This window comes from Apostichopus japonicus, chromosome 20 (assembly GCF_037975245.1).
Source record: "Apostichopus japonicus isolate 1M-3 chromosome 20, ASM3797524v1, whole genome shotgun sequence".
Classification (NCBI taxonomy): Eukaryota; Metazoa; Echinodermata; class Holothuroidea; order Aspidochirotida; family Stichopodidae; genus Apostichopus; species Apostichopus japonicus.
This window is the reverse complement of record NC_092580.1, coordinates 34883331-34905266: the sequence shown is the minus strand read 5'-3', so window position 1 is coordinate 34905266 and position 21936 is coordinate 34883331. Positions and strand designations below refer to the sequence as shown.

General features: G+C 37.6%; 1 protein-coding gene across 2 annotated transcripts in view; it reads left to right on the top strand.

Annotated features, from left to right (window-relative positions):
* LOC139961256 (gamma-tubulin complex component 6-like) overlaps nucleotides 1-21936 on the top strand; it is a 90983-nt gene that overhangs the window by 48034 nt on the left and 21013 nt on the right. For both annotated transcript variants that reach the window (XM_071960340.1, XM_071960341.1), the window contains exons 10-20: nucleotides 7924-8231; nucleotides 8862-9047; nucleotides 11017-11108; nucleotides 11627-11766; nucleotides 12512-12661; nucleotides 13774-13855; nucleotides 14817-14905; nucleotides 15529-15644; nucleotides 18341-20160; nucleotides 20898-20993; nucleotides 21538-21706. In XM_071960340.1, coding sequence (XP_071816441.1) covers nucleotides 7924-8231; nucleotides 8862-9047; nucleotides 11017-11108; nucleotides 11627-11766; nucleotides 12512-12661; nucleotides 13774-13855; nucleotides 14817-14905; nucleotides 15529-15644; nucleotides 18341-20160; nucleotides 20898-20993; nucleotides 21538-21706 — 3248 coding nt within the window. The remainder of the gene's footprint in view (nucleotides 1-7923; nucleotides 8232-8861; nucleotides 9048-11016; nucleotides 11109-11626; nucleotides 11767-12511; nucleotides 12662-13773; nucleotides 13856-14816; nucleotides 14906-15528; nucleotides 15645-18340; nucleotides 20161-20897; nucleotides 20994-21537; nucleotides 21707-21936) is intronic.

Sequence of the window (21936 nt, the reverse complement as noted above, 5' to 3'; positions counted from 1 at the left end):
AGGCCGTACCATACAAGCATCTCTACTGATTAAGTGTGACAATACAGTAATGGGTGATAAATGACACTTGATGTACCATATGCAGTACTAGTTGCCATTCATTTTGAATTTCATTCTTTTCGCTAACACATAAGATAACTAACAAACTGAATTATTACTTACAGCAATGCTATCGATTAATTGAAGTCTCTATAGTAACTGCCATGAATCTACCAGTCAATGAGAGCCTTGAAATTATTCTCTGCAGCCTGACCTAAGTAATAGGTTGAATTAGTACTAATATCTATGACGTAGATTAATGAAGGGTTCTCAGTGCTTGTCATGATTCTACTTCTCAAACTAAAGCCTTGATGTAATCTAGTTATTTGATGAGATATTTTAAAATGCAAAGAAGAGAACTGTTTTATAAACGTGCAACCTGATTTCATAAGACAAACCAAGAATAGTCAAGAAGTAGAATAATGAAATCTTTTTGGTTCCTGTCATGATTCTACCTCTCAAACTTAAGCCTTGGTGTTGTTCAAAATATATTGAAATTGGCAGTAGAAGAGTAAAATAAACACACACAAGAAAACATGTTGTTCTTAAAAATACAATCTGATATCCTAGTACAAATTTAGAATGAGATGGAACTGGACGGGGTTTCACACTGATGTTATCTTCATCAGTGAACCTTGTTTTAGCAAACTCCTGGTAGTTGTGTATTCCTTGCCAAAGGCAACAGGGGTCCTATCGACTGCATGTATGTGAAGCCTTGTCTTGAAACATGATAACTCAAAACCTAAAGTACAAATGAACTCCATACTTATACAAGAACCTTGTGTACACAGTTTACATAAAATGTTCTCATGTCAGAAGTGGCTTTCTTACTAATGAAGGCAGACATATACAGAATGAGAAGTGGTTAACTGTGCTTTGCATAAGTCAGCAATAGTTGCTTGTGTGTTAACATTCAGTGATTAATCAAGAAAGGTCAGCTTTTATAACCGTTTGTTTAGAAAGATGGATAGACAAAAAAGAATGCCAAGGCCTCGAGTGGATAAAGTCGCATCTGTATTGCATCTGTGAAAAATACCCCAAAAAATATATCAATTAACGTACAAAAATATGTCACGTAAAGAATTGATAAACTGCAAAGTATCACATAAAGACTAGAAATACTATGCAAACGATGAAATTCAAACAATTTCTACAATTAGTCTTTAACATTTATACTTCATTAACCATAATAATTAAAACCAACCTCTTTGGTATCTCTCAATCCTCACCGCATAATACACTCATAATATACGGTAACACTATTACGTCTGTACAGGCTGCCAGGCCCTGCCATATATACGGAAAAATAAATAAATATAGTTGAGGCAACACTAATAGGTGGTCATACCACTGAACCTAGGTAGATAAAGAATGCCCATGAGTGTTTGATACTCTTTATACCACGCAACAAAATGATGACGTAACAGAAGGCATGACCTTACCTAATGAATATAGTTGAGGCAACACTAATAGGTGGTCATACCACTGAACCTAGGTAGATAAAGAATGCCCATGAGCGTTTGATACTCTTTATACCACGCAACAAAATGATGACATAACAGAAGGCATGACCTTACCTAATGAATATAGTTGAGGCAACACTAATAGGTGGTCATACCACTGAACCTAGGCAGATAAAGAATGCCCATGAGCGTTTGATACTCTTTATACCACGCAACAAAATGATGACGTAACAGAAGGCATGACCTTACCTAATGAATATAGTTGAGGCAACACTAATAGGTGGTCATACCACTGAACCTAGGCAGATAAAGAATGCCCATGAGTGTTTGATACTCTTTATACCACGCAACAAAATGATGACGTAACAGAAGGCATGACCTTACCTAATGAATATAGTTGAGGCAACACTAATAGGTGGTCATACCACTGAACCTAGGCAGATAAAGAATGCCCATGAGTGTTTGATACTCTTTATACCACGCAACAAAATGATGACGTAACAGAAGGCATGACCTTACCTAATGAATATAGATGAGGCAACACTAATAGGTGGTCATACCACTGAACCTAGGTAGATAAAGAATGCCCATGAGTGTTTGATACTCTTTATACCACGCAACAAAATGATGACGTAACAGAAGGCATGACCTTACCTAATGAATATAGATGAGGCAACACTAATAGGTGGTCATACCACTGAACCTAGGCAGATAAAGAATGCCCATGAGCGGTTGATACTCTTTATACCACGCAACAAAATGATGACGTAACAGAAGGCATGACCTTACCTAATAAATATAGATGAGGCAACACTAATAGGTGGTCATACCACTGAACCTAGGCAGATAAAGAATGCCCATGAGCGTTTGATACTCTTTATACCACGCAACAAAATGATGACGTAACAGAAGGCATGACCTTACCTAATAAATATAGATGAGGCAACACTAATAGGTGGTCATACCACTGAACCTAGGTAGATAAAGAATGCCCATGAGTGTTTGATACTCTTTATACCACGCAACAAAATGATGACGTAACAGAAGGCATGACCTTACCTAATGAATATAGATGAGGCAACACTAATAGGTGGTCATACCACTGAACCTAGGTAGATAAAGAATGCCCATGAGTGTTTGATACTCTTTATACCACGCAACAAAATGATGACGTAACAGAAGGCATGACCTTACCTAATCAATATAGATGAGGCAACACTAATAGGTGGTCATACCACTGAACCTAGGTAGATAAAGAATGCCCATGAGTGTTTGATACTCTTTATACCACGCAACAAAATGATGACGTAACAGAAGGCATGACCTTACCTAATGAATATAGATGAGGCAACACTAATAGGTGGTCATACCACTGAACCTAATGCCCATGAGCGTTTGATACTCTTTATACCACGCAACAAAATGATGACGTAACAGAAGGCATGACCTTACCTAATCAATATAGATGAGGCAACACTAATAGGTGGTCATACCACTGAACCTAATGCCCATGAGCGTTTGATACTCTTTATACCACGCAACAAAATGATGACATAACAGAAGGCATGACCTTACCTAATGAATATAGATGAGGCACTTTCTAATAGGGCAAGAAGAAACTGTGTACACTCTCTTTAAGCTTTCTTAATATAATATTCACCAAAATGTTTTTCATATTATTGTAAATCTAGTTGTATCTTTGATCTAGCATCACCTTCAGAGTCATAAAAATCTGTTGACAGGCAGGTTAATATTGACAAGTGCAAAACAATTGTTTGTCAAATGTTATACATAAACAAGAGTTTAACACAAACCATTTTGGCAAAAGCATCTGTGTCACAATAATCTTGGGATATGGCAGTGAATACAAGAAAACTTTTTAACCTGTGAAGAAACAAATGTGTTGAGGATAATGTTTCTCAGGAAGAGCCCAAAGCAAGTGTACAGATGTGATTGTAGATATAAATTACACAACTTTGTAATATTCAGCTGCTGCTCTCACTGTAATACTCAGATAATACTCACTCTGTAATACTCAGTTGGTACTCACTCTGTGATACTCAGTTTGAACTCACTCTGTGATACTGAGTTGGTACTCACTCTGTGATGCTCAGTTAGTACTCACTCTGTGATGCTCAGTTAGTACTCACTCTGTGATGCTCAGTTTGAACTTACTCTGTGATACTCAGCTGGTACTCACTCTGTGATACTCAGCTGGTACTCACTCTGTGATACTCAGTTGGTACTCACTCTGTGATACACAGCTGGGACTCACTCTGTGATACTCAGATAATACTCACTCTGTAATACTCAGTTGGTACTCACTCTGTGATACTCAGTTGGTACTCACTCTGTGATACTCAGTTTGAACTCACTCTGTGATACACAGCTGGTACTCACTCTGTGATACTCAGTTGGTACTCACTTTGTGATACACAGCTGGTACTCACTCTGTGATACTCAGTTTGAACTTACTCTGTGATACTCAGCTGGTACTCACTCTGTGATACTCAGCTGGTACTCACTCTGTGATACTGAGTTGGTACTCACTCTGTGATACACAGCTGGTACTCACTCTGTGATACTCAGATAATACTCACTCTGTAATACTGAGTTGGTACTCACTCTGTGATACTGAGTTGGTACTCACTTTGTGATGCTCAGTTAGTACTCACTTTGTGATGCTCAGTTTGAACTTACTCTGTGATACTCAGCTGGTACTCACTCTGTGATACTCAGTTGGTACTCACTCTGTGATACTCAGTTGGTTCTCACCCTGTGATACACAGCTGGTACTCACTCTGTGATACTCAGATAATACTCACTCTGTAATACTCAGTTGGTACTCACTCTGTGATACTCAGTTGGTACTCACTCTGTGATACTCAGTTGGTACTCACTCTGTGATACTGAGCTGGTACTCACTCTGTGATACTGAGTTGGTACTCACTCTGTGATACACAGCTGGTACTCACTCTGTGATACTCAGATAATACTCACTCTGTAATACTCAGTTGGTACTCACTCTGTGATACTCAGTTGGTACTCACTCTGTGATACTCAGTTGGTACTCACTCTGTGATACTGAGCTGGTACTCACTCTGTAATACTCAGTTGGTACTCACTCTGTGATACTCAGCTGGTACTCTGTGATACTCAGTTTGAACTTACTCTGTGATACTCAGTTGGTACTCAATCTGTGATAAACAGCTGGTACTCACTCTGTGATACTCAGTTTGAACTTACTTTGTGACACTCAGTTAGTAATCACTGTGTAATACTCAGATAATACTCAATCTGTGATACTAAGTTAGTACTCACTCTGTGATGCTCAGTTTGAACTTACTCTGTGATACTCAGTTGGTACTCACTCTGTGATACACAGCTGGTACTCACTCTGTGATACCCAATTTGACTTACTCTGTGAGACACAGCTGGTACTCACTCTGTGACTTGGTACTCACTCTGTGATACACAACTGATATTCACTCTGTGGTACTCATTACTTTTCTTTGATACTCAGCTGGTACTCAGCGATACTTAGTTTATACTGACTCTGTGATACACAGCTGGTACTCACTCTGTGATACCCAATTTGACTTACTCTGTGAGACACAGCTGGTATTCTCTCTGTGGTACTCATTACTTTTCTTTGATACTCAGCTGGTACTCATTGATACTTAGTTTATACTGACTCTGTGATACACAGCTGGTACTAACCTGCAGTACTCAACTGGTACTCACAATGTGGTGCTCTGCTGTGCTCAATCTGATATCCATCTGTTAGTTCCTAGTTACATACCATGACAGAGATCACTTCATTGGTGTCACATATCAAAACATTAAATTGTTCACATGCTAACCAGTTAGACCTTCCAGTTGTCAAATATCTTGTCAAATTTAAACAACAAGGTGCTGCTTACTTGTTTAGCCTCTTGTAAATTAGTACTAGCCATTCCTCCCATACTATTGTAAGTGGATATCAAAGTTATCGTTATTGCCCCTAAATATTCAAGAAATTCATGTAATGGTCTCTCTTGCATTAATTTCAGAGAGCATTTTACTGTCCCACTCACTGAGATATTTAATGGAACTTCCTTTAATGTATATGAATAATTAGAAGAGTCAGAACCTTGCAGAAAGTACATTTTTGAGTAGTTTAGCAGTTTTTACTTTTAATAAAATTTGGGGCAAATACTGATGACCTTTGGCTGGCAGAAGACTGTGTCTGAAAGCAGCAATCAATTTTCTGCATGACAAGGCATAAAACACATCATTGCAGCATAATTAATGCACAGGCCTGGAACTGAGACATTCAAAAACCATACATCATCAAGCAACATTCAAATTAAAGCTGGGTAAAATGCAACTAGGTCAGACACATAAAGTAGTCTCGTTTACTGTAGCTTTAGGTAAGATAACACCACTTTAAACATCATCATGGGAAGGTCACTACTGTTCTAGACTAGCCTGATACGTCGTCATACACTTCATTTTTCTGTGAAACAGCACCTCCAGACACTTAATATGTCTCTCAGAATATGCTGTTGCTTTGACAGCATCTAGCCAGGCATGTGCACCCACTTAAAGCCCTTTGCAAGGTCCTCATCTTATCCTTGAAGCAAGATGTATAACTCTAGAAGACTACTGCATATCTAATGACAATGTATAATTCTTTAGGGATTTTTTTCCACATTTTTGTTAATGATTCTCAAAAGCTGCTAATCAAAGCAAATGTCAACAGGAGGAATCGTGCTCAGGCATCATGAATTGCTATATTTAGTCAGAAATTCAAACTAAATAATATTGTTGCATAAACTTTAGCAAAAGAGAAGTCGGTCAACACTTGTCAAATATTCAAACCAGGAGATTTCTGTTTATGTGATGTATCCACAAGAACTTGACTTAAGTTGACTCTATGATGTATCAATAGGAACTTTGACTTCAGTTAACTCTGTGATGCATTGCAAGGACATTGCCTTAAGGTTACTGTTGCGGGTCTCATTAAGATGTTTAATTAAGCTTACAGTGTAACATATCTATGACAAGATTGACTTTAACCACAACTCTTTGGTGTATCCATAAGAATCTGACATAATGTGATTCTTTGATATGTATCCATAGAAGTTGACTTGGTTGCTCTGTGACGTATGTATAACAACTTGACTTGAGGTGAGTCTTCGACGTATCCACAAGAGCTTGACTTTAGATGTCTCTTTTTCATGGCTTCATAGAACATGTCATCCTGTATAATATCCAATCGACATTGATTTTTGGTAACCCTGTGGGATCCAAAGAACATTGACTGAAGGGGATTCTGGGATGGATCCGGGTTTGTCTTAAGATGATTCTGTAATGTATCCAAAAAAGATTCAATTTAGGTAACTCTGTTGCATTCATTCAAACATTCAGTAGAGGTGACTTTGTGATGGATCCAACATTGGCTGTAGTTGACTCTGCCAGAGTATAGATATAAGGACACTCTGCTTGTGATAGAGCATTGGCTGTAGTTGACTCTGCCAGAGTATAGATATAAGGACACTCTGCTTGTGATAGAGCATTGGCTGTAGTTGACTCTGCCAGAGTATAGATATAAGGACACTCTGCTTGTGATAGAGCATTGGCTGTAGTTGACTCTGCCAGAGTATAGATATAAGGACACTCTGCTTGTAATAGAGCATTGGCTGTAGTTGACTCTGCCAGAGTATAGATATAAGGACACTCTGCTTGTAATAGAGCATTGGCTGTAGCTGACTCTGCCAGAGTATAAATATAAGGACACTCTGCTTGTAATAGAGCATTGGCTGTAGTTGACTCTGCCAGAGTATTGATATAAGGACACTCTGCTTGTGATAGAGCAGCCAGGAGAACATTGGCCAAAACTGTCTTTTTGATGAGTCTAGCAGCACATTGATCCCAGGTGGCTTTCTGAGGATCCATATGGACATTGATTTAGGGTGACTTGTCAAAAGTTTCAAACCATTTCAAGTTTGCTGTTGTGCTTGTAAGAAAACTGTCAATTTGTAATGGTTGGCACCACAGGAGCTGTGGTTGGCACCAAAGGATCCTGTCATTTTCATCACCCTTGTTGGTTTCTTTACAAGGGTGAGAGTATTTTTATTCATAAGGTGCCAAAAATAAAATTAATTTGTCAATATTACTGTGTTTAGCCTATTTTAGTAATTTCGGATGAGTCATGAAGATTAATAATACTTGTTATTGTACAAAATTTGCATTGCGTTTTTCCTTGTCTCAGAGATGTTGGAACAAAAGTCTATATGAAGGGAGGGGGAAAATTAAAAGTTACAACACTAGATAATGAATGAGCATATCCATTTTGTGTTCGGTCATGTGACACTTATATTATGGTTGTGGAAATAAATTTCCTAAGAGTTCTTTCTTATCTTTTTCTGTTTTGTAGAAATTGTTAACATTCAGTTCCAACCGAAATTGTCGACTGACTGGTACAAGTGTTGAGAGTTTCCAGTCAATGATCCAGTTTTTCACTGATGCCGCGACAGACTATGTCAGATTACAATACATTACACAGCCTCAATTCATGGATTCCTTTTATCACAATGGACTCGTCCTGCAGGCCTTTCTTGGATCCGTCAGAAAATTTCTTAATTTCTACCAGATTTCTGTCATGAAAGCAGTTTCCGATGACAACAGTGCCTTAACACTTCTGAAGATGAGGGTGGTATTTTCAAAGCTGGTATCATTGCTAAGGTAAGCTTGCATGTTGCCCATGGTGATAGCTTCTAAACCTTGAATGTCACTTAAATTGAGATGCAAACCCGACCATCATCTGAATTCTATTTGTCTGTGATGTACAAATGTTGGTTAATATGGAGGATATTATGGCTAGTTCATCAAGGTGTGATGACATACTGCCACTTGAAGGTGAAATCTCTAATGTTTGTCCTTGCTTTTCCTGTATCAGTTTCATGGTGAAAGTTAGTTGAAATGTCTATACCAATTTAAAGCAGTCTTACATTGTGGCAGAACCTTGCAACAAGCACCTTTGTAATGAATAAAGAATAAGATTAAACTGAGTCAGTATTGCTGTGCCTTCTCATACCAATATACAGGACAGTGATAGTACGAACTTATTACAATACTCTGCTATGGTACAGTGCTACACTAGTTATATGACACTAAAAGTGTTGAAGAACTACATGAATACAATACAACACTAAAGGCAGTGTAGAGGCAACAATAGATAGCAAGGAAAGATGGCATGTGAAGTTTGTAGCCTTGTTTTGTTACCAGTATGTTATCATAAATGTAAACATTTCTTAGAAAATGAGATTAAATATGATTTTGTGCAACCGTTTGTCTTCTTTATATCTGTGTTAGGACTCTGGCCTCAATTTGTGGGTGTGATGAGAGGCAAGGCACTCGTCCTGGTGATGGAGGAGACCAGCTCTGTACTGGTATCAAACTTATATCTTATCTTTACCGGAGCTGTCTAGACTGCATCAGTAGGGAGGAGTACCTTATACTTCTATCTCTCCTCAGAGATGCCTGCGGACCTTATCTCATGTAAGTAAACAGATATAGGTTTTAAAGTCAGCCATTATAACTGTAAAGAAACCTAACATACATACATACAAGTAGTAATTAACAAAGCTCATCTTTAACATATCAGCAAAGCTCATCTCTAGTCCCTCAGTAGCAGTGTTAGCACATGGTCAAATGTTACCTTAACATATCAGTAAAGCTCATCTCTGGTCCATCAGTAGCAGTGTTAGCACATGGTCAAATGTTACCTTAACATATCAGCAAAGCTCATCTCTAGTCCCTCAGTAGCAGTGTTAGCATGGTCAAATGTTACCTTAACATATCAGCAAACTATCATTAGAAGGTATTGGAAAGGATCATGTTGATTGCTTGAAACAATTGACTAACATTTCTCTTAACAGCTTGGTGAAAACCACATCCTCAATAGAAAATGTCTTTGGTAATTTATCCACACAGGATATATTAAGGCTTGTATTTTGATGAAGCATTGAATTAATAGTGCATTATTAGCAAAGTTAACAATCTTATTGTATCACATTCAAACAGAAATTAACAACAAGATTTGTTTGTAAAGGAAAGAGCAAAGTTTTGAAGTAACAATGCTCAATGATACCATGTTTAAATCATAGTCTTCCTCCTGAGGTCCACTTACTTGGCTTAGCAGGGTCTGGTTGCAATGAAGAGTACAGTATGAAGTAATGTCCCTACAATTTTAAACATGTTTTGTGGTTCTTAAAATACCCAATGAAAATTGTTAAAAGGAAATGATATTCCTAGGTAATATGTGAATAGTCTTGTTAGATCCTGGTGGTAAATGCTCACTATGCAGGAATTTTGACAAATAGCTGTTCAAAGACTGAATCATTTCAACATCATTTATATTCAAATCCTGTCATTCTTAATGCATGCAAAACATTGCAACATGATATGTCCATGCTTGGGGCAACTTTAAAGTATTCAAATTCTTAAATCATGCATAAAACATACAAGCATGTTGCTTCATTACTTTGCCTGAAGATATCACATTTTCAGCAGGAAATCCTTAGCATTTTTTCTTTTGAATATTAAACATATTTCCATAAATTCTTTCTGTGTAGGGGAAATGGCATCAATTATGCAGAAAAAGCATTGGCCGGTGAATTTATTGTTGAAGATTTTCATTTTTACATAGTCCTTGTACATTGGATTCTGCTCAAGTAAACATCTGGTTGAAGTTTTTCTACAAACTTGTCACTCTCCTATTGTAATAGCTGAAGTGGCACTAATCAAACTTCATTTCCTGCTGTTTAAGTTTGAGAATTCTTTAACTAGACATTGTTGTTATTTGAAGTATCTATATAAGAACAATTACATGCTCAAATGCCAAATGAAAGGGTTCTATTCAGCTCATACAAACACCAGCATAACATATAGTGTGTACCGGTACCATGCAGATTGGCAACACTATTTATAAGTACAGTTTTTACTTCTGTGATACAATTGCATTGGATAAGATGAACAAGATGATTTGTAATCACTTCTGAAATGTTAATCAATGCTTGTGAGTTGTGTTGACTGTTTACCTGACAAATGAGGCCTTAATTGGGTACCAGCATATTCCATGGGCTGTTAATGAAAGCATTACCCAATTTCGCTGACACGAACCCGGGTGATAACCACATAGAGTCCTTGAAGAGTAAGCTCGTTTAGTAGTGTTGTTATCACGTATGTGTGGTCAGTAGAACTCACAGTCTCTGATGCAAGCTCTTCCAATAGCATAGGACATGAGTCAATCTTCAAGAAGCAAAATAAAATATAAACCAGCTTCATGAATAAGAGTCGCAATTGAAAATATTTCAAGAAGCCCTTCTGGGCCTCGTTGCAGCCTTGACAGCTCACTGGAACTGAGTAGAGCCTCCATAAACAGGATATCATGAAACATAAGTGATATTTTAATTCTCCACTTATCTTATCATTTTCCATTTCCCTATGGTCTCATCTGACCTTGCAGGTTCATCCAAGACTGGTCATTCCACGGCATTTGTGGGGATCTGTACCAAGAATTCATGATTGAAGTTGACAATGAACATATCTATAAAAGAGGTAAGCCCTCTGACTACTGGTCATTTCAAGACACATCTAGAGTGTCATATAAAAACAAAACTCTCACACATGGTCACCTTAAGTGCTCTCATAGAACTATACTTGTTAAAGAAGTATGACTTGTACTTTCCGTCACACATAAGCAGTTCTGTGAGGTGCTCTCATAGAACTATACTTGTTAAAGAAGTATGACTTGTACTTTCTGTCACACATAAACAATTCTGTTAGAAATTGGATGCTTTTGTGATCTTTGTGCCTCGTCATTAAATGTAGTTGGCAATACTTTAATACATTTAGGCAACTGAAAGTATTGAATATTCACTTTGAAATGAACAGTAGTTAATTGATCACTTTTGTCAAGGGATTGATAGAAACTAATCTGAAATTAACTCCATCACAGTCATCGTCATCATTATTATTATTAGTATCCAAAGATATGAACTTCAATAATTAGTTGTACGTTACTTTCCTTTATTTCATTTTATGTTAATATCACAAATATCTCTAAATTATCCTAGATAAATATTACTGGACCCACGGTTATAAATTGAGAGCTTTAGAGGATGAAGCAAGAGTGCCTTTCTTCATGGGTTCCATTGCAACTGATATTTTCAACTGTGGAAAGTCTATCAACCTTATGAAACTCTGTTGTCCTGAGGTTTGAAATATAAAATCTTTTACTTACAAATGCTAAGAATAAATAATAAAAAGTAAAACCTTAAATTGTGTCCCTGATGGTATCTGTATTTTTACAGCAAATTATCTAGAATGTGGACATGGCCATGATTATTTGTAAGATTAACTATTTCTGTATCATAACAGCCTATTAACTGCAATGTGCATATGGCCCTGTTTATTTATTATAATATTAGTAAACTCTGCATTATGACAGCCTTTACCTGCAATGTGGATATGGTCCTGTTTATTTATGTCTATATATATATATATATATATTATATTATATTATATTATATTATATTATATTATATTATATTATATTATATTATATTATATTATATTATATTATAATATTAGTTACTTCTTTATCATGACAGCCTTTTATATGCAATGCATATATGATCCTGTTTATATATGATAATGTGAGGTATATGTATCATGACAGTCTTTAAAATGCAATGTGGATATGGTCCTGTTTATTTATGTATATATATTACAATATTTGTTATTTCTGTAACATGAGAGCTTTTTATCTGCAATGTGTATATGGTCCTATTTATTTATTATAATATTAGTTATATCTGTATCATGGGAGTACTTTATCTGCAATGTTGATATGGTCTTGTACAAGATATTGTGAATGTTTCTTGTATCATAACTGCATCTGCGATGAGGGCATATTCCTGTTTATATATTATATTACCAATGTTTTTATATTGTTACAGCACTTTATCTGCAATGTGGATATGGCCGTACCTCGAATCATTATCACCTTCTCCTCCAAGGAACTAGAGGAAAGTCATTTTAAAACAGCAGAATATTCTAAGCAGATGACCATTTTGTCCAGACAAAAGACAATCTCCAGAAAACAAAAGGTCTCGTTGAATGTTTTCCAATCATTTTAGTTTTGTTGTGCTTCTCTTCTTAATTCTTATTTTTGTTCCATTTGCCCTTGCAGTCTCCCATTGATCTCCAGAAAAAAATATATCACTAGCAATGCCCCTCAGATTGAACTTCAAATATATATATCACTAGCAATGCCCCTCAGATTGAACTTCAAATACATATATCACTAGCAATGCCCCTCAGATTGAACTTCAAATATATATCACTTGAAAATGCCCTCAGATTGAACTTCAAATATATATATCACTAGCAATGCCCCTCAGATTGAACTACAAATATATATATATCACTAGCAATGCCCCTCAGATTGAACTTCAAATATATATATCACTAGCAATGCCCCTCAGATTGAACTACAAACATATATATCACTAGCAATGCCCCTCAGATTGAACTACAAATATATGTATCACTAGCAATACCCCTCAGATTGAACTTCAGATATATATATATATCACTAGCAATGCCCCTCAGATTGAACTACAAATATATATATATCACTAGCAATGCCCCTCAGATTGAACTACAAATATATATATCACTAGCAATGCCCCTCAGATTGAACTACAAATATATATATATCACTAGCAATGCCCCTCAGATTGAACTACAAATATATATATATCACTAGCAATGCCCCTCAGATTGAACTACAAATATATATATATCACTAGCAATGCCCCTCAGATTGAACTTCAAATACATATATCACTAGCAATGCCCCTCAGATTGAACTACAAATATATATATATCACTAGCAATGCCCCTCAGATTGAACTACAAATATATATATATCACTAGCAATGCCCCTCAGATTGAACTTCAAATACATATATCACTAGCAATGCCCCTCAGATTGAACTTCATATATATATCACTTGAAAATGCCCTCAGATTGAACTTCAAATATATATATCACTAGCAATGCCCCTCAGATTGAACTTCAAATATAATTATGTAATATTAACCAAGCAAGGAGAAACTGACTGAAAGTTAGAATCAGGGAAACACTGACTGAAAGATATAAACAAGGAAAAGAAACTGAAATATATCAACTAGTTTATATTGTTTTTTTTTGTAGGCAGCATCAGAAGAGAAAGCCAAAGAGGAGAATGCTATCAGAGCTCACCGTCAAGCTGCTAAGGAGATGGAGAGAATTCAGAGTAAGCAAACCTAAAGCTGCATGCCATTACTTCAAGTAGTAACTATTTGCTTGCTACCCTGGGAAGTCTCAGAAACATAAAGCTGCATGCCATTACTTCAAGTAGTAACTATTTGCTTGCTACCCTGGGAAGTCTCAGAAACCTAAAGCTGCATGACATTACTTCAAGTAGTAACTATTTGCTTGCTACCCTGGGAAGTCTCAGAAACATAAAGCTGCATGACATTACTTCAAGTAGTATCTATTTGCTTGCTACCCTGGGAAGTCTCAGAAACATAAAGCTGCATGCCATTACTTCATGTAGTAACTATTTGCTTGCTACCCTGGGAAGTCTCAGAAACATAAAGCTGCATGCCATTACTTCAAGTAGTAACTATTTGCTTGCTACCCTGGGAAGTCTCAGAAACCTAAAGCTGCATGACATTACTTCAAGTAGTAACTATTTGCTTGCTACCCTGGGAAGTCTCAGAAACATAAAGCTGCATGACATTACTTCAAGTAGTATCTATTTGCTTGCTACCCTGGGAAGTCTCAGAAACATAAAGCTGCATGCCATTACTTCAAGTAGTAACGATATGCTTGCTACCCTGGGAAGTCTCAGAAACATAAAGCTGCATGCCATTACTTCAAGTAGTAACTATTTGCTTGCTACCCTGGGAAGTCTCTTTAGTAGTTCATGTGGCCATTGGTGTGTAGACAATGGCAAATTTAAACAATAGCCAATTAAAGAGATCTTGAAAGTAATATTTGGAAAACAAATCTGCAGTGTACAGAAATAGATGTTTCTCCCAAGAACAGCTTGTAAACACGATATCTCAACAAAAACAATTTGTGTCAATGTCATACTTTGTGAGCAGATGCCCCATGATGAGTAGATGTGCCCTATTCTTGATTTATTGAATTAAAATGAAGCATTATTAACCAAGAATTAACCTTACAAATTAATATCTCCCTACTCCCAGACAACATCCTGAAAGTACGTCTTGAAGCGGATGCCAAAAAGAGAAAGATCTTCCAAGAACTGAAGGAACAGATGCAGCAAGAACTATTGGTAAGGCAGTTGACTATTGGTGACCTTTCCTCTGACTTTCAGAAACCCTTGTATGTCGCTTAGAGCGTTCAATCTTATGTAGCATGATTTAGTCTCAATCTTTGATAAAAGGCTTCTTATTTGCATAATCACCCTTGGTACACTCATAGCTTCCACCAGGTTAATGTACAGACTCACCATCATCTTTATGTAGTAATGGTGCACCATCACTCAGACTTATACAGACTTACCATTACCTATGTGTAGTAATGGTGCACCATCACTCAGACTTATACAGACTCACCATCATCTTTATGTAGTAATGGTGCACCATCACTCAGACTTATACAGACTCACCATCATCAATATGTAGTAATGGTACACCATCACTCAGACTCATACAGACTCATCATAACCTATAAGTATTAATGGTTCACCATCACTCAGACTTGTACAGACTGACCATTACCTATGTGTAGTAATGGTACACCATAACTCAGACTCATACAGACTCACCATCATCTATATGTAGTTTGTTCAGATTATTTCACATTTTCCAAACCACAACAGCCTTAAAGTAAATAAATAAAAAAATAAAGTATGCATAAATTATTTTAATTGATTAATTGAAAATTTCCCTTCAGAGGAAAGCATCTGAAGATGAAGCAGAGAAGAAGGAGGATAAAGCCAGAATGGATGCCCTGACTGGACAGGGAGAAGATGAGACTGACCTACAAACAGAACTAGAGATTAAAGCAAGGTTTGGCTACAAGACATATGTATAGCTAAGAATTCACTTTAAATTAATTGAGGCTTTTTTTCACAAGAAGTTAAGAGGTTGGCTTAAAAGTATTATCAAGTGGCTTTTTTTTTGTGTGGACATAACTATGTATTGCCTTTCCTGACTCAAACTTTAATATCATGTGCTGTTATTATTGGATCCTTAATTTACCTCTTGATTTGTCTTCTTGTGGTTCTATGTTCACTTGACTGTAGCTCTTAGATTGTCTTCCTGTGGTTCTATGTGTACTTGACTGTAGCTCTTAGATTGTCTGCCTGTGGTTCTATGTGTATTTGACTGTAGCTCTTAAATTGTTTCGTGTGGTTCTATATGCACTTGACTGTAGCTCTTAGATTGTCTTCCTGTGGTGCTATGTGTACTTGACTGTAGCTCTTAGATTGTCTTCCTGTGGTTCTATGTGTACTTGACTGTAGCTCTTAGATTGTCTTCCTGTGGTGCTATGTGTACTTGACTGTAGCTCTTAGATTGTCTGCCTGTGGTTCTATGTTCACTTGACTGTAGCTCTTAGATTGTCTTCTTGTGGTTCTATGTTCACTTGACTGTAGCTCTTAGATTGTCTGCCTGTGGTTCTATGTGTATTTGACTGTAGCTCTTAGATTGTTTCGTGTGGTTCTATATGCACTTGACTGTAGCTCTTAGATTGTCTTCCTGTGGTGCTATGTGTACTTGACTGTAGCTCTTAGATTGTCTTCCTGTGGTTCTATGTGTACTTGACTGTAGCTCTTAGATTGTCTGCCTGTGGTTCTATGTTCACTTGACTGTAGCTCTTAGATTGTCTTCTTGTGGTTCTATGTTCACTTGACTGTAGCTCTTAGATTGTCTGCCTGTGGTTCTATGTGTATTTGACTGTAGCTCTTAGATTGTTTCGTGTGGTTCTATATGCACTTGACTGTAGCTCTTAGATTGTCTTCCTGTGGTGCTATGTGTACTTGACTGTAGCTCTTAGATTGTCTTCCTGTGGTTCTATGTGTACTTGACTGTAGCTCTTAGATTGTCTTCCTGTGGTTCTATGTTCACTTGACTGTAGCTCTTAGATTGTCTTCCTGTGGTTCTATGTTCACTTGACTGTAGCTCTTAGATTGTCTTCTTGTGGTTCTATGTTCACTTGACTGTAGCTCTTAGATTGTCTTCCTGTGGTTCTATGTGCACTTGACTGTAGCTCTTAGATTGTCTTCCTGTGGTTCTATGTGTACTTGACTGTAGCTCTTAGATTGTCTGCCTGTGGTTCTATGTGTACTTGACTGTAGCTCTTAGATTGTTTCGTGTGGTTCTATATGCACTTGACTGTAGCTCTTAGATTGTCTTCTTGTGGTTCTATGTGCACTTGACTGTAGCTCTTAGATTGTTTCGTGTGGTTCTATATGCACTTGACTGTAGCTCTTAGATTGTCTTCCTGTGGTTCTATGTGTACTTGACTGTAGCTCTTAGATTGTTTCGTGTGGTTCTATATGCACTTGACTGTAGCTCTTAGATTGTCTTCCTGTGGTTCTATGTGTACTTGACTGTAGCTCTTAGATTGTCTTCCTGTGGTTCTATGTGTACTTGACTGTAGCTCTTAGATTGTCTTCTTGTGGTTCTATGTGCACTTGACTGTAGCTCTTAGATTGTTTCGTGTGGTTCTATATGCACTTGACTGTAGCTCTTAGATTGTCTTCCTGTGGTTCTATGTGTACTTGACTGTAGCTCTTAGATTGTCTTCTTGTGGTTCTATGTGCACTTGACTGTAGCTCTTAGATTGTCTTCCTGTGGTGCTATGTGCACTTGACTGTAGCTCTTAGATTGTCTTCCTGTGGTTCTATGTGTACTTGACTGTAGCTCTTAGATTGTCTTCCTGTGGTTCTATGTGTACTTGACTGTAGCTCTTAGATTGTCTGCCTGTGGTTCTATGTGTACTTGACTGTAGCTCTTAGATTGTCTTCCTGTGGTTCTATGTGTACTTGACTGTAGCTCTTAGATTGTCTTCCTGTGGTTCTATGTTCACTTGACTGTAGCTCTTAGATTGTCTTCCTGTGGTTCTATGTGCACTTGACTGTAGCTCTTAGATTGTCTTCTTGTGGTTCTTTGTGTACTTGACTGTAGCTCTTAGATTGTTTCGTGTGGTTCTATATGCACTTGACTGTAGCTCTTAGATTGTCTTCCTGTGGTTCTATGTGCACTTGACTGTAGCTCTTAGATTGTCTGCCTGTGGTTCTATGTGTACTTGACTGTAGCTCTTAGATTGTCTTCTTGTGGTTCTATGTGCACTTGACTGTAGCTCTTAGATTGTCTTCCTGTGGTTCTATGTGCACTTGACTGTAGCTCTTAGATTGTCTTCCTGTGGTTCTATGTGTACTTGACTGTAGCTCTTAGATTGTCTTCCTGTGGTTCTATGTGCACTTGACTGTAGCTCTTAGATTGTCTTCCTGTGGTTCTATGTGCACTTGACTGTAGCTCTTAGATTGTCTTCCTGTGGTTCTATGTGTACTTGACTGTAGCTCTTGACTGTAGCCATTTTCTGCTTTTCTTCCTTTCAATTGTTAATTAACTTCACTGTTGAACAATTATAAAGCTGAAACGTTCCAAAGATTAACAAATCTACAGTTATTTCTTTGGTTAATGTTCTTCTGTATTGTAAGTTTATTTCTTTATTTTGAATGTTTTTAAACTTTTCACAGGGAGGAACTGATCGCTTACTATGAAGAGTTATCTGAGGATGCCAGGAAACGGGAAAGGAAAGCCCTCTGGAAAGTGAGAAGGAGAAATCTGGATCAGAGTAGAAAGGAATTCCTAGCAACAGAAGAAGACAGGCTTGACCTTGAACAGACAGAGAAGCTTGCTAACTCAGAGAGACAAGATAATGAAGAATTCAGCAGTCTAAAGACTGGAGCAAACTCTCATCTGGATAAAGAGGACTCTATTAGCAAATTAAAAATAAATACCAGTTCAGAACCAGTGACTTTTGTACCTGTACATGAACAGAATCACAGTGGAGAGTCCCAACCAATTACACTTGATGTTGGACACATAGGGGGTTCCTCGAAAGTTGGAAGAGACAGTGATGTTGGACACATCGGAGATAACATCAAAGTCAGTGAGGATGGTGATAGGAAGCAGTTGAATCCAACCAATGTAACATTTTTAGCTAATGAAGACATTGAGTCCACTTTGAATTTAATTGGTAGTGAAGACTCTTCCCTTTTACATGGAGGCCAGACAGTGACTGTTGTACCGGTAGATATCAGAGACTTCATGCCAAAGGAGAGACGAGAGGAGGAGGAGGAGGAAGAGGAGGATGAGGAGAGAGCTAAAGATACATCAGTGGAAGATGTCCTGCTGGAGATTGGATGTGTCTTTGAAAGTAGTAATGTGCCAAGCAAACCAGAATATGACACAGTGGTATCATCAGTGGTAACCAATGGTGTAGGCAAACCAGGTAATCAGCACACAGTTGGAATCTCAGACAATGATGATTCTAGAAGGGCAGAGGTACGTATGGTGAAGTCTGAGTCAGCTGATTCTGGGATTGGTAAGAGTACATTCTCAATACCAAAGCACATCTCAGATTCAAGTATTAAAGATTTGATCTACTCCACACCTCTCATGAAGAAAGACTGGAGTAAGTCTGAACCAGAAGTGGCAGTCCAGACTGAGCCAACTAGATTACAAGGACACTCATCAGACTCTAGTTTACAGAATACACTGTACCATGGAATGCATGAAAGCACATCACAAAGAAGTGCAGCAGAAAGAGAGAATACTTCAGGAATTAAAACCCAGTCTGCAACCCATCCATCAGACTCCACTGCACAGAGCCTTATGTATCCAGAGGGGAGTCAAGTAGTCTTGTCAGCTATACAGGGATCACAGTCTGATGTGCCAGCTATACAAGGATCACAGCCTGATGTACCAGCTACACACGGATCTAAGTCTGATGTACCAGCTATACAGGGATCACAGCCTGATGTGCCAGCTATACAGGGATCACAGCCTGATGTGCCAGCTATACAGGGATCACAGGCTGATGTACCAGCTATACAGGGATCACAGCCTGATGTGCCAGCTACACACGGATCTAAGTCTCATGTGCCAGCTATACATGGATCACAGCCTGATGTACCAGCTATACAAGGATCTAAGTCTGATGTGCCAGCTATACAGGGATCACAGCCTGATGTGCCAGCTATACAAGGATCACAGCCTGATGTGCCAGCTATACAAGGATCTAATTCTGATATGCCAGCTATACAAGGATCTAATTCTGATATGCCAGCTATACAGGGATCACAGTCTGATGTGCCAGCTACTACACATATATCTAAAGCACATTCTTCAGATTCTACCTTGCAGAATGTGATCTATTCAACTGAGCTACAAAAGACGGACCAGTTTGATAAACCATTCAAGCTAGCTGGCCATACTGGCCATCCATCTGATTCCAGAGCTCAGCTGTTGTTATATGGTGCTAGCCAACCTAGAGTTATGAAAACTCCTGAAGGTAAATCACATAATATGAACTGCTTAATTAATATGCTCTAAAAATGAAAATAATATGAAATTATGCTAATGAGCTAAATTTCCTGAAGTTGTATATTGAAACTTAGTGTGAAAGAACTAAATATATTCCCTACCAATCCCAGCATGTATCATTTATATCATGTATCATTTATATTGACGATGTTAATCAGGCAGATTTTACTACAGCGTACTGCATGATATGAGTCTGAAAGGAAACAAGTCACAATTAAACGGACTATCACTTTCAATGTCTGTACCACAGATCCAATACATTAAGATGATAGTCAATGCCTCTATTACAGATGCCATATTTTAAGATGATATTTGATTGGCAGAATAATATATATTAAAAGTTGTCACATAGCCAAAACTTAATACTGCTTTGGTTTCTGTCTTATCTGACATTGTTTAAAGTAGCTTATTATATGACACATTCCAAACTATTATTTTAATGTGCCCTTTGCCACACTTTGGTATTATGCTGGAATCTCAGTGTCGTTAGAAGACTGACATTAGATAATGTGTAGGTATTATGTAAAGATATCCGTATCCGTGGGGAGGAGAGCCATTTTGGAGTTTGTGATTCAGTCTTTTTGTTTTTGTGATTAACTAAATATCATGAATTGACATTATTGAGTATAGGACAATGGATAAGAGTCCTTCTGTGTTAGGGACGCTAGGTTTTGCTAGCATTTTTATGCTTTACTCTTTATTCAGTTCCAGAAGACAAAGAGGAGGAGATAATGAATGAGGAGATGTTGACCAAATGGACAGAAGAAATGCAACCCGTCTCATTTGACTTTTCAGTTTTTAGTGAGTAAAGCCAAATGTAGAGCACTTGTTTGCACTGAGTGTCACAAATGATGGGTATCCCTAATGATTTAGTTGTAATGATTGACAGTCAGTTTTTAGCACTGAATGGGCTTATCATGGCAGATCATATTTGTATAGAAAGTCCTACACTAATTTCTGTGGTGCTAGGCGAATATCAATTCATGTTAGAGTTGTTTATATTGTACTGAAACAACTCACACACTACTTTCTATGGGTCCTGACCTTTATCAATTTATGTAAGTTTGCATTGTACAGAAACAAGTCACTCACTGCTTGTATTGTACAGAAACAAGTCATACCCTACTTCCTGCGGGTCCTGGCCTAATTACAATTCATGTTAGGGTTTTTCATATTGTACTGAAACAACTCACACTACTTTCTTTGGGTCCTGACCTTTTATCAATCAATGTAAGTTTGTATTGTACAGAAACAGGTCACTCACTGCTTTCTAGTATCATTACATGTCAGAGTTGTTTGTTGCTGATAAGCAAGTCACCAAATATTGATATATATTTTCTTGCAGAGACTGATCCTGCTGTTGATATCTTGGCAGCCACTGGTTACATTGTTTCCAGGTCAGAGGTTGGAGACTATTGTGTTCAGAGGTTGAGTGATGGTAACATAGATGCCCTTGACGGGCTTGCTCTTCCTGTACTCCTGCAGCGATCCATCACCGCACCTCTCACTGCTCAGTAAGTCACTTTGTTTCAAGGGAAATACTCCAAAAACAATATCAGTGGTGAAAAGTACATGATTATGAGAATTAGTAGCAATACAAATGCCATTAGTTTTAGGTATGACTTAGAAACTGTGCTTAAATTAATTAAATATGTAGTAATTAGGAAAAGCAGTTAAGGGCAAAGCACTATGCATTAATTATGCTTTGGAAAGACAAGCATGTGAATTGATGGAATCCAACTCT